The sequence below is a fragment of the Anolis carolinensis genome, chromosome 4, assembly GCF_035594765.1.
Source record: "Anolis carolinensis isolate JA03-04 chromosome 4, rAnoCar3.1.pri, whole genome shotgun sequence".
NCBI classification, from domain to species: Eukaryota; Metazoa; Chordata; class Lepidosauria; order Squamata; family Dactyloidae; genus Anolis; species Anolis carolinensis.
This window is the reverse complement of record NC_085844.1, coordinates 135,985,958-135,998,664: the sequence shown is the minus strand read 5'-3', so window position 1 is coordinate 135,998,664 and position 12,707 is coordinate 135,985,958. Positions and strand designations below refer to the sequence as shown.

The following is a 12,707-nucleotide window of genomic DNA, read 5'->3' as shown; positions in this document are numbered from 1 at the left end:
TCTGAGGAACCAAGCACTGTCAGTAGAAAGATTAGTAGCAGAAAGCAAGAATCAGCCTACAAGATACCACTGTTGCTTAAAATAAGACATTTCGGTTTCATACTGCCAGTTACATACTCTTATACAGAAAAAAGCTACACATATTTACATCTTTATTCAAATTCAAAAGCAGTTGTTACACATTATCTTTATGCTTTAGCAATCACAACGTTTTCCAGCGCTTTTGCAACTTGATCCACGTTAAGGTTATTCAGTGGCACGCTCCTCTCTCTGCCAAATGCTGGGGAGGAAAAAAAAGAGACTTAAGATGACGGAGGAATTTTACTTCTAATAGCATGCAAATAGACAGTGTCCTGGCCTCATGAAAGCACTAGTCTGGCCATGACAATATTGTCTTACTTGCAAGTGAGTATGAAATAAACACTCTTAGTAAAGGTACTAGATGGGCCATTTACCGGGGTAGAGTTCCTTGGCTGTCACCAACTTCAGAAGTCTTGGTGTGAAGTAATCATTAAAGGTCTCAATGTGTAAGAAAGGTTTTAATGACAACTTCAACATCTAACTACTCTGCTTGGTCAGACCCCAACTCCCATTCCAGTGCAAGAAACGACTTTACAAACAGTATCATGCTTTTTTTTGGGTAACTGATTAGGTTTGGGATCTTTGTCAAGTTCCTCAAAATTATCAAAGTAATTCAGAATCAGAGTTAATTGTACTGAACAGAAGAGGAAATTTCAACATTTCAGATGCCAAGTGTGAGATACTTGCACTGCTGCTACCCTCTTACTTGCAAATAGCAGACTTTACCAACAAGCCCATCCCAACTCACCATATCTAGCCCAGAGTTTGGGTTGCACATCTGAGCATTCCCGGATCAAGATTGGGAACTCTGGATTTGCCTTCTTTAAACTGACATAGTGCTGTTCAATGAAGTCTCTGCAACAAGAAGCCAGAGTGAGGATTTTTCAAGTCAGCAGCAGCATAGAAATACTGTTAGAGTTCAGACCTTCATAGTAATTTAATAAGATATAACTTCAATGTAGTGACTTTCACACCTTAAATATGCAGGAAATTTCAACATCAATTTTCTGCTGCAGATGGCTTGGGGCATTTTCTACAGCAGTGGTTCTCAACCTGCGCTTCCCCAGATGTTTTGGCCTTTGACTCCCAGAAATCCTAACAGCTAGTAAACTGGCTGGGATTTCTGGGAGTTGTAGATCAAAACACCTGGGGATCTACAGGTTGAGAACCCCTGTTCTACAGTCTTTTCATATCAACTGGAGAATACAGCTTAGAAGCATTCAGCAGAAATGTTCTTGTGCATGTTCAGTCAACATTACCATTTTCTTTCTGAAAAACTGCATACTTTCTAAGAAGTGTGAAGTTTCCTTTGAATATAGTATAAGCATATGGGCTAAAACAATTGACCACACAGTTAAGTAATATAGCATATAAGAAGAAACCAAAACTATGCTGGGTACAGGGGCCGCAAAAGAAAACCAATACCAGGAGTGGCCAAACACCAATTTTTCAAAACCAGAAGTATATCTCAAAATGTTTAACAGTACAGAGAGCCCTGTAATATCTTTAAAAGGTAGAACAGGAAATCCCCAGAAACACCAAGAGTGTTTTGAAAATTGAAGTCTACAGAAACAATTTCCTCTCTGTTTGGAAAAAGGATGCAATAAAGTTGGATCTGCCTTAATGTTGCAAATCTTTATTCAGGCCCAATACCTCTATAGCACAGTGCTCTCCTGGAAAGAGAGGCACAAGTACTGAAAGGAGTGCTTGAGCTTCTAAGCCTAGAAGAGAAAACACCATTGCGCTGCCTCCCAGCCTTTAACATTCACAGCACTAAGCACCATGGAAGTTCAAATCAGCTCCCAGAGCCTCTCCTTCTAATGTAATTGATTGCAAGATAACACAAGATAGCCCAGAAAAAAAATCTTGGTGTCTTGATTTTCAGGCCTCTTCCTGGGGTTCTTTGGGGCACTGATTCAGAAAACTGCATTGGATAGATTGCATCAGCTCTAGTTTCTTAGGATGGATCTACACTGCCATATAATTATATATAAGATTATCTGCTTTGAACTCAATTATGAGTCTACACTGCCATATAATCCAGTTCAAAGCAGATAATCTGTATTTTATATGGGGCCTTAAGTATGGTTATGGTTTTCTATGGGCGAGTAGACGGTGACTTATAGATGGCATATGTTCTGCATCTCAAACACTAGAGCCGATGATGCAATTTTTGAAATCGGCAGGTCTACCCAGAAATGGCTAACATATGAGGCAACAAAATGTGTGTTGGACAGTGCTAATCATTCACTTAAAGGAGCACGGGAACCAATGAGACATAATAGTTTGAATAGGAGATTATGACCAGGATTCAAATCCCCAAAGCTATGTAAACCCACTGGTGATCTGAGGAGGGTCACAGACTCTCATCCTCAGAGAAAACCAAAGGGAACCTCTGAAGAAATCCTGTCAAGGAAACCCTGTGATAGGTTCATTTTAAGAGTTGTCATAAGTCAGAAGCAAAGGCATGCAACAACAAAGCATTAACTATCCAATGTGAACAGCAATGAGGCTGTGTACGTAGATGAAATGTAGATTCCCATTGTGTTCCAAGAGTTAGGGTCAAATTAGGTGTGACAGCAGCTGATGCATTTAATGACATGTTCAGCAGGAACATCCAAAATTGATGTCAAAGCAACGTGTGCACCCACTCTACCTTATTGTGATTCATGGCCACTGGCTGTTAGGAATTTAAGTCCAAAACACCTAGAGGGTTGAAGTTTGTCCATGCCTGCTTTAGTCCAATGTTTCTCAGACTCAAAAGTGTTTTGGACTTCAACTCCCAGAAGCTTCAGCTGCCTTGGCCTCTGATCAGGGATTCTGGGAACTGAAGTCCAAAAAGCCTGGAGGCCTAGAGTTTGGGAAGCAGGGCTCTAGTCCCATCACAGCCTGTATTAAGCATGGATAGAGGAAGCTACATTAGAGAAAGGAAAGGTTCCTTTCTAACCCCCCTTGGCTTCAAGAGTCTCAACCTCGCCTACTACATTGCCAGGTAAACTGACATTGGGTTTTCCGGGCTGTATGGCTATGTTCCAGAAGTATTCTTTACTGATGTTTTCATCCACATCTATGGCAGGCATCCTCAGAGGTTGTGAGGTCTGTTGGAAACTAGGCAAGTGGGGTCTATATATCTGTGGAATAATGTCTAGGGTGGGAGAAAGAACTCGTCTGTGTGAGGCAAGTGTGAATGCTGCAATTGGCCACCTTGATTTGAATAGCATTGCAGCTTCAAAGCCTGGCTGCTTCCTGCCTGGGGGAATCCTTTGTTGGGAGGTGTTAGTTGGCCCTGATTGTGTCTGACATTGCTACAATGTTTGGAAAGGGGTATGAAAGGCCTTCTCTTGGCCCTCGGCCTCCCGCCTACCTGACGCCCTGGCTGGCCGGCGAGCGCTGGCAGAGGTGGATCCGTATTTCCTTGAGATTCCGCCCGAGAGTGTTCCCAATGACCCGAACTGAGGCGGCCGCCATATTGCTTCGCAGAATGACTGCCAATCACGCTTGTGGGCATGCCTTGGTCGCCTCCTCTGGCCATTCCTCGCGTTCGAAAGAGGCGGGGATATGCAAAATACCCGGTGGGGGCGGGGCAGTTGACAGAGAGGCGGAAAGCCGCCTCAGAAATCCACAACATGCGCGCGCAGTGTGTTGTGGGTTAAGGCTCACCTACACAGCCCCGCCCCCTTTGGCTGCCGCGGTGCCTTGTGGGGAAAAGGCAGCCCTTCGCGGCCTTGTTGTTTTCTCCCCTCAGTGGCGCCGGTGGAAGGGAAGCCAAAATGCCGGAGCGCGAGAGTGAGTGTTTGCGGGAAGTGGGGCGGGGGCTTTTGCCATGGAGCTCAGGGTTGGCCTCCTCTTAGCAGGACTCCCCTTCAACCAGTGGTGTCGCCTTGCGGCCTACTGAGGTTGCAGTTTGGAATGACATTATATGTATATAATGCATTATATATTAGATATATCCAGGCTACTTGACCGATTGCATCTCCTCTTACAAACCAGCCCGGGCACTGCGGTCAGCGGAGGAGGCCTTGCTCTCGGTCCCACCCCCATCTCAAGTGCGGCTGGTGGGAGCGAGAGAGGGCCTTCTCCGTGGCCACCCCATACCTCTGGAACTCCCTAAAGAAATATGGCTGGCCCCCTCCCTCTTCTCCTTCAAAAAACAACTAAAGACCTACTTCTGCTCATTAGCTTATGTAGAGGAAGAGGATTAATTAATGACAGACCATTTCCGGATCCTGATTGAGAACTATGCTGTATCTGAGCTCTGTTGGGGCCCTTCTACACAGCCCTGTATCCCAGAAAATCTCTCATTATCTGAGTGTGGACTCAGATAACCCAGTTCAAAGCAGCTATTGTGGGATTTTCTGCCTTGATATTCTGGATTATAGGGCTGTGTGGAAAGGCCCTTAGTCTATATCAGTCCAGTTTACCACCATAGGCTACATAATCCAACCCACACAACTGTGTTGAACTTCAGTTGGCTTTTGTAAATTACTGGGAATGTTTATTTAGATTTTATATCACTATATAATTTCTGTCTGACTATATAGGTTTAATTTATCAATTTTATGTTCAATTCACTGATATTAGGTTTAATTTGATGTTAGGTTTTTAACACTGTTTTCATGTGTGGGGTCTTGTTGGGATTTTATGCCAATATTTATCTGTTATATGAAGTTTTATGAATGTAAGCCGTTGTTTGTTGGAATCCGTCCCGGGTCCCTTTGGGGAGATAAGGTGGAATAGAAATAAAGTTATTTTTAATTGTTATTTTATTATATTATGTCCATGTAGATCCAGGCGGGGTTTTCCTTTGCCTTCTTTGGAGAGGGAGCTGCAGGGATTCTGGGTGTTACATTTCAAGCCTGTTTGAAAATAGGGAATTAAGAAGGGGAAAGTGGTATATAAATAAACATTAGGCATGTGTGATCGATAAAAAAATAGGAGTGCTGGTGTTTTGTTTCTAAAGTATTCTTGAAAAATTTGTTACTTTTTCTTTACAGTAATTGTGCAAGTGGGGAAACTTCAGGGGCTTTTCACAGCTAATGGGGTGAAACTTTCTACAATAGTAGAAAACATTTACCATTGTTAGTCCATCAAGTTTTAGAACTTTTCACTTATCCACAGATTTCTGGGAAATTTTCAAAGTTTTTATAAACAAAAATTTTAAAAAACTACAAGAGCTATCCTTGTATTTTTCGAGCCAGTAGTTCCCAACCTTTTTTAAAAAAATCAGGGACCACTTGACCAGGGATTACTTTGACCAGGGACTAGCTCTCCCTTTCAGACTTTTTTTTTGCAGACAACACAAAGAGGGCCACTTTATATGTTTACATAATCATTTGAGTCACTTAGCAAAAACTGAACCGTTTCTACAAGAGAGTTGCTATTGTCTTTTATCAGCAGGGGTTTCAAATATCTTTCTCTTGGGTCACAATACAAAGGACAGTTTAGCATATTTAGCAGTTTAGCATATAGTCTTCCACAATGTCTTCCACCTAACACTGGCTACAGGTGCAAAGTCTGTTTTTCAATATCACATTACAGGTAACACTCATCTAATAATGTTGAGGGCATTAGATTTAACAATTTGCTGTGGATTCACAGTTTTGTGACTGTGAATTTAGGTTAGAGTTTCAAAGTTGCTAATTTGAGTAAAAGTGAGCATATGAAAATCTAAGGTAGTCCCTATAATTTCATGAAAATTGCTTTCCCTGTGTGTAGCTGTCCATAGTATTTTTGCCATGTGCTTGTTATAAAATGGAGCTGGATTACATAAGATAATAATACTAATATATTAAATATAATACTACTGATAATATATAATGATAATACTATTTTATTATAAATAAATAAATAAACAAACAAAATGGGCTGATGATGTCTGGGTAGAAAATAAACGAATGGTTTTGCCTTGGACCAGTGATTACCCAAGAGCTGTTTCTCCTTAACTATTTAAGGTTTCAGTTTTTCCTTACCACTAGGGTAAGAAGCAGTGCAGTACTTTCAGTTTAGTGAGTCTAAAACTTATTAGTGATACTTTGTATTCTCACTAACACTCTTAGCTTTTCTTTGTCTCACATGTTTCCTGAATGCCCACTTTTTGTTTAACATGTCCTTTAATCTGGGTGAGTAGTGTTTGCACATGCCTTTCAATGCAGCATGCATATTTGTTAGTTTGTAATCTGCTGTCTTTCTCTTCTTTCTAGGTGAACCGTTCTCTAACCCTCTGGCCCCAGATGGCCATGAGATAGATGATTCCCACTCATTTAACCAGTGAGTAGAGCTTTCTCATTGTATTTTGAAGTAGGAATCATTTTTGACATTTGAGGTCAAATTCTTATCCATTGTAAGTGCCCAGGGTTCTGTAGTGTCATTCATCATTGATAGTGTTCAGTTGTACTTGTGATACAAGAAATTCCAAACTTTCTCTCTAGCTTTCAGCTGTGGAAGAGGCACAAATAATCTGAAACTGTATTGGGTTCCAGAATCCCAGCACAACTGCACGGATAATTCCTGCTCTTGTCTCTAGCTTCAGACTTGGAGCTGGAGATGGGGATTGTCTCTGACCTCATGTTGAAAAGTCAGAGGCAGAGTGTTCTGGTAGCCTCAGCATTTAGTCATATTACCAAGACCAGTGAAAAATTATAGAGCATTTCCAAATGACAAAAGATTCATGAGTGGTGCTGGGAGGATAAAATGAACCATTAAGCAGTTCATGTTGGCACAATTGTACACCCTTCAATGTATTTTCATCCCCAACCACTCTTGAGTGGGAAATGGCAAACTAAAGCATTTATGTGCCGTTTTGGATAGATTTGTGGCTCTACTCCCAAATTCCTACAAAACGTGATCAAATTTGTGGTATTGCTAGAAGACTTCGAAGCCTATAAAACTGAAGTTTAGAGAATCCCATGGAGCCCACAGCCTGCTTTCTGCCCCCTCCTTGTAGCATGTTTTGAATGCAAGATATTGAAGTATTTCTTACAGTAAAACTATTGTTTTCCTCATAGATCTAAGCTGACCAATGAAGACTTCCGTAAGCTTCTTATGACCCCACGGGCAACACCAACATCTGCACCACCTTCTAAATCTCGCCATCATGAGTAAGCATCATTTTCCGTAATTGTTTTACAAAACATCATTGAATATCCTTTTCCTCCCAAGACAATATATTTTTGATCCCCAGTTACAACATGGTCTTTTTATCATATTTACAGTACAAGAAAGTGATATGTATACAACCATATAGCTACTGAAGCCAATAAACCTAACTTGAAACAGTAAACTTAATATTTATATGGTGATTTAGAGTGTTCAATATATGTTATATTTACAGTAAGAAAGATAATATATTGTCTTAGTATTTGAGTTAAGGGGATTGAGATCCAGAGATCTACAGCCACTTTGTGAGGTTATGACTGAGGGAAGATTTTAACAGATTTCACTTTACACCTTCTTATCTTAACTAGCTTTTGAAATAGTTCTCAATTAACCAGAACTCAAACAATCTGAACATTCAAGCAACTAACAAAAACCAAAGAAATTATTACATTGTTACCTGCTGTTGTCATGAGTTTGAATTTTCTTGTCTTCTTCAGAATGCCAAGAGAGTACAATGAAGATGAAGATCCAGCTGCTCGAAGGAGGAAGAAGAAAAGGTAAAGAAAGAGAGATTGAGACTGAGACTGGCCCAGGGCTTTCCTAAAGCACCAAACTTTTATTAAAATAGAAGAAACTTTCTAATTAAACATTTTCCAGAAGAAGATGGTTGCTCTTTACGGAAAGGTTATTAACGTAGGTTATCCAGTCTTGGTGTGAAAAATGAAGCCTTGATGCTTCAACTCATGCAAGTGCTTGTCTTTAGAGGAGGCGGCATTATTTGTGATTTTGGAGGTGCCAATGACCATTTTTGGGCATGCCTAGCTATTCTTGTTTCCCAGGATTGGGCCAGTTTGCCTTTTGTCCTGTGGGACAGAGTCTACAGCTATGTCTTTGTCAATAATTCATCTGGAGACGGAAAGAGTGCAATAACTTTTGATATTATGAGATGTTTTTCTGGGCTTTGATATCATTGCATGTGAATTATTAGTGACATGTCAATACTTCATGTGCAGTCAGTGAACTACAGTAGAGTCTCACTTATCCAACACTCGCTTATCCAATGTTCTGGATTATCCAACGCATTTTTGTAGTCAATGTTTTCAATACATCATGATATTTTGGTGCTAAATTCGTAAATACAGTAATTACTACATAGCATTACTGCGTATTGAACTACTTTTTCTGTCAAATTTCTTGTATAACATGTTTTGATGCTTAATTTGTAAAATCATAACCTAATTTGATGTTTAATAGGCTTTTCCTTAATCCCTCCTTATTATCCAACATATTCGCTTATCCAATGCTCTGCCGGCCCGTTTATGTTGGATGAGACTCTACTGTATGTCTGGTACTGGTCTCTCTTCACAAGTACATCTTTTTGATTCTACTGCTTAACAGTAAACAGTAAGTGCACATTGAGAGATAGTGCCCAGTCTCCAGTTGAAGACGGATTGAGAATTTTCCAGTAGCATTGTTGATTCCTCACATTGTTGGACAGGTGAAGGTAGATGAAACATTGTCTTGAATCATGTGTTTAAAATAAGGGCATATCTGATTACAAACTTTCTAGAACATCTGGATAGAAAAAGTAGGCTAAGAACTGATGAGCAGAAAAATGGGTGTTGCAATCTGGAGAAAACTAGTGCTGATAGATATATGCGTTAATAGAAATAGCAATTTTGATACAATGCCATAGCGTCTGTGTTTTGATTGTAACTGACTTATTTTTCTGATGCCAGCTATTACGCAAAGCTACGTCAGCAAGAGATTGAGCGCGAGAGGGAACTGGCCGAGAAGTATAGGGACCGTGCCAAGGAGAGAAGGGATGGTGTCAACAAGGACTATGAGGAAACAGAGCTGATCAGCACAACTGCCAACTACAGGGCAGTGGGACCCACTGCAGAGGCGTGAGTACACTCATGAGAGCAGCTTTTTTGTTTATGTTACAGTGGGACCTTGATTTCATTGTTTCTTTTTTCTCATTCTAGGGATAAGTCAGCTGCAGAAAAGAGGCGGCAGTTAATTCAGGAGTCCAAGTTCTTGGGTGGTGACATGGAGCACACTCACTTGGTGAAGGGTTTGGATTTTGCTTTGCTGCAAAAGGTAAGCCAGATAATGCAATATCATGAAAGTGATTCACCTTAGGAAATCTCTTCTTCAATATCTGTATGGACTCACATCGAACATCATTCCATTTTAGGCTTGTAATATTTGCCTCTCGGAATTTGGACAGCTTCACAACTTGTTTGAAACAGGCAAAACAAAACAAACATTTAATCAAGTCAGCTGTGATAAATTCCGTGCTTGATTCACTTTGTCTGGAATTTCAGATAAATTCTGGACTGTGCAGTTTGCTTTAAGCATAGATGTTCCTGAGAATGGTTTCTTGCTTTCTTTGGAACTATGCATTGCACCATGTAACAAAATTTGAAAAAAATGTTTGGGAGAAAAAAATTATGTTTGAAAGTGTTATTTCCTGTTTAATTGTGTGGAACGTACTTTAAAAGTAGTTGTTATACTTCAGAAACTTCATTTTTGTGACTGCCACAAAACTGTGTTGAATTGGTTGAGACCCGGTGAGATATTCATTGAAAAACTTGCCAAATGTACTGCAGGATGTCCTGTAAAAACAAAATTTGTTCAGTTTAATAAACCTTTTCCATGTTTGTATAATAGAACCAATTAGGAAATTATTACCCAGTGACAAAAATTGTGTTGCATAATGTTATCTGCTAAAAACCCAGTTATAAAGATTTTATGGTTGTATTTTTGAGTGTAGGTTCAGTTCTTTCTATGTAAGTTTCCTTGAGAGTCACTGCCAATTTGGCTGCTGATTCTGTTTTTTAGACTGGATTGGAGCAGGAAGGGAGCTTTCATCTTGTTCACATCGGACAGTTTTATAGTATGTCTTGTCTTTGTGTTTCTTCTTTAGTTGAGAATCTTAGCTAATTATTTTTGGATTTTCGTTTGTTTACTATATAATCTTTTTAATATATACAAAATATGCTACCTAAAACTTTTTTAAAAGTCAGGATTGTAGCAGAGTTTATATTTCTCTTTATTCATATTCTTAAAGTTGCCTTTCTGATTTGGTGGGATGTGTTACTCAAAATGTCTTCAAGAGGCCTTACGAAGAAAATCTCTTTTCTTAGGTCCGTGCAGAGATTGCCAGCAAAGAAAAAGAAGAGGAAGAGCTGATGGAAAAGCCCCAGAAAGAAACTAAGTATGTTTCTTTCATAGCAGAATTCTGATCTGTTAAGTGTTTTCATTAAAGGAGAATGAGTCACAGAAATATATTTTTATTATGTTTCTTCTTTTTTAAAGAAAAGATGAAGATCCAGAAAACAAAATTGAATTCAAGACCCGTTTAGGTAAGAGTGTTCAGATGCTTGCTAATATGTGCTGCGAATTGTGGACTAGGTTGTGGTATTATTTTAGATAATCAAAAATAAACATTGTTTGGATACTGTAGCTTTGATTTTAATGTGGTTTGAAGAAGTACTGACTCGAAGAATAACGGAAATGTCTTCCTGCCATTTGGTACTTCTGCTTGAATCTTCTTTCTTGTCAGGTCGTAACGTTTACCGGATGTTGTTCAAGAATAAAGCATATGAGCGGAATGAGCTCTTTCTGCCTGGGAGAATGGCTTATGTGGTAGACCTTGATGATGAATATGCTGACACAGACATCCCCACAACCTTGATTAGAAGCAAAGCAGATTGCCCTACCATGGAGGTAACAGTCCTGACTGCTTTTGCTGAATTAGCAGTTTCATGTTTGATGTTTTGTTTTATGTCTGATATAACAGATTGCATTTTTAATTTAATTTTAGTTGCTAAGTCATAATTTGTTTTTTTATGTTGGGTTGTCAATTTTTGTTATTATGGGTGTATTGTTGTTGTGTTCGGGCATTTAATGTTTGCCTTTTGTGTTTGGAATCTGTCCTGAGCCCCTTTGGGGAGATAGGGTGGAATATAAATAAAGTTGTTATTATTTTTAATAATAACAATAACAACAACAACAACAATAATTTTATGCAAGCAATAGGATTGCTATTCTTTCCATTCTTCTTTTTAGGCTCAGACCACATTGACTACAAATGACATTGTAATCAGCAAACTGACACAGATTCTTTCCTACTTGAGGCAAGGAACCCGTAACAAAAAGCTCAAGAAGAAGGACAAGGGTGAGCATGTGTTCAGGGTTGATATGGACATCATTTTCTTCTTGTAAGCCTATTCATAACTAATTGCAACAAAAGGAAAAGTTCTATATAATGTAGGAAAACTTTAAAAGATTTATCATGAGAAGACATCCAAACTTGGGTTCTTGTGGCCTTTTTCTCTGCTGAATGATAGCTTCTAATAGCAGATTACTTAAGATGGGATTTTAGGTCCTATTTCATGTGCTCTGTTTGAAAGACTTTGCAGATGCATGGTATCCAGTTTTGCACGCCATAATTGATATTGAGATGTCTGCAGGAACTGGTGTTGCTTTATAGTGTTTCTGTATTATCTAACTTGGAACATAACTAATTCACAGAAGAATCCTTCTCAAATTACTCTTTTTTTTTTTTTAGGAAAACTGGATGAGAAAAAACCACCAGAGGCAGATATGAAGTAAGTAGGCTATCCTCTTTGAGCATATTATTTCTAACAATATTATTGCACTATTTTAATTATAACTGGGGCTTTCCCCAAGATTCTGCCACCTTATTAGAGGGTCCTCCTGCAATGGAGAGAAATGTGTTTAGACTTGTGGGTTATCAGAGGATAAATATTGCCTTGTCCTTTTTACAGAGTTCAGGAATTATTTTGTGTTTCAGCCAGAATCAGTCACCTGGTGGCAAAATTACTTGATAAAATATTAATGTGTGTTGATGAAGCCTTTAAAGAATGTTCTGCTAGTTCTTCTGTGTGATTTGTATATATCCCTCAGCTGATTTTCAAACTTGCATCTGTTTGACCTAAAAGTATTTTTGAGGATATTGGAGATTACGTGCCGTCTGCAGCAAAGGTGCCTCGGGAGAAGGAGCGAGAGCGATACAGGGAACGCGACCGGGAGCGGGAAAGGGAGAGAGACCGGGAACATGAGCGAGAACGAGAACGAGACCGGGAGAGGGAACGAGAACGGGAACGTGAGGAGGAGAAGAAGAGGCACAGCTACTTTGAGAAACCCAAAGCTGATGATGAGGTATGCAGAGAGGATCTTGGCCTTGAAACTGTGGTAAAGTCTTCTCATTGTTGCATGATTACACAGCTTCCAGGCATCAGGCTGTATCTTTGGGAGTGTGAAGAGTTGCCTTGGCCCCAACTATTTTATGACCACTAATTTTCATAAAACTAGTCGTACCTCCACAAATCATTAGGAATGAAGTCGACCTTTTTTCTGTCTCCTGATTTGCAACAAAAGGAAGAAGACCTTAACCTTAACCTTAACCAAACAGGCTGAGGAAAAACAACTATGGCCAGTTGAATCCCCTAAACTTTGCTAGAGCTGTAATAAGTTAAAATTAGCTGTAGTAGGTTAAA

At 39.5% G+C, this 12,707-nt stretch overlaps 2 protein-coding genes and 1 long non-coding RNA gene across 4 annotated transcripts in view; 1 reads left to right on the top strand and 2 right to left on the bottom strand.

Moving 5' to 3' along the window:
* Positions 1-135: 135 nt before the first annotated feature.
* Positions 136-3,633, bottom strand: ndufa2 (NADH:ubiquinone oxidoreductase subunit A2). The gene is made up of 3 exons (XM_003219892.4): positions 3,446-3,633; positions 830-936; positions 136-280 (listed from the first exon to the last, which is right to left on the bottom strand). The coding sequence occupies exons 1-3, from the start codon at positions 3,547-3,549 to the stop codon at positions 189-191; spliced, it is 303 nt and encodes a 100-aa protein (XP_003219940.1). The 5' UTR covers positions 3,550-3,633; the 3' UTR covers positions 136-188.
* An 80-nt stretch (positions 3,634-3,713) lies between these two features.
* Positions 3,714-12,707, top strand: part of ik (IK cytokine) — a 15,818-nt gene continuing 6,824 nt past the window's right edge. Inside the window, exons 1-12 of the mRNA XM_062977854.1 lie at positions 3,714-3,867; positions 6,282-6,348; positions 7,086-7,178; positions 7,674-7,733; positions 8,916-9,083; positions 9,165-9,279; positions 10,329-10,399; positions 10,501-10,547; positions 10,748-10,911; positions 11,254-11,362; positions 11,756-11,795; positions 12,150-12,369. Of these exons, the coding sequence (XP_062833924.1) occupies positions 3,852-3,867; positions 6,282-6,348; positions 7,086-7,178; positions 7,674-7,733; positions 8,916-9,083; positions 9,165-9,279; positions 10,329-10,399; positions 10,501-10,547; positions 10,748-10,911; positions 11,254-11,362; positions 11,756-11,795; positions 12,150-12,369 (1,170 nt within the window). The 5' untranslated portion in view covers positions 3,714-3,851. The remainder of the gene's footprint in view (positions 3,868-6,281; positions 6,349-7,085; positions 7,179-7,673; positions 7,734-8,915; positions 9,084-9,164; positions 9,280-10,328; positions 10,400-10,500; positions 10,548-10,747; positions 10,912-11,253; positions 11,363-11,755; positions 11,796-12,149; positions 12,370-12,707) is intronic.
* LOC134298272 (uncharacterized) overlaps positions 4,827-12,707 on the bottom strand; it is a 17,873-nt gene continuing 9,992 nt past the window's right edge. For both annotated transcript variants that reach the window (XR_010005263.1, XR_010005262.1), the window contains 2 exons: positions 7,634-9,797; positions 4,827-4,937 (listed from right to left, as the gene is read on the bottom strand). This is a non-coding gene — a long non-coding RNA (uncharacterized LOC134298272). The remainder of the gene's footprint in view (positions 4,938-7,633; positions 9,798-12,707) is intronic.

What these genes read in the sequence shown, in the direction of transcription:
- ndufa2 (XM_003219892.4), bottom strand. Translation starts at nt 3,549, where the DNA reads ATGGCGGCCGCCTCAGTTCGGGTCATTGGGAACACTCTCGGGCGGAAT. An exon ending in CCGGCCAGCCAGGGCGTCAG is followed by an intron (nt 937 to 3,445) that starts GTAGGCGGGAGG and finishes TTCTTGTTGCAG; the next exon opens with AGACTTCATTGAACAGCACT. An exon ending in CAAACTCTGGGCTAGATATG is followed by an intron (nt 281 to 829) that starts GTGAGTTGGGAT and finishes TTTCCTCCCCAG; the next exon opens with CATTTGGCAGAGAGAGGAGC.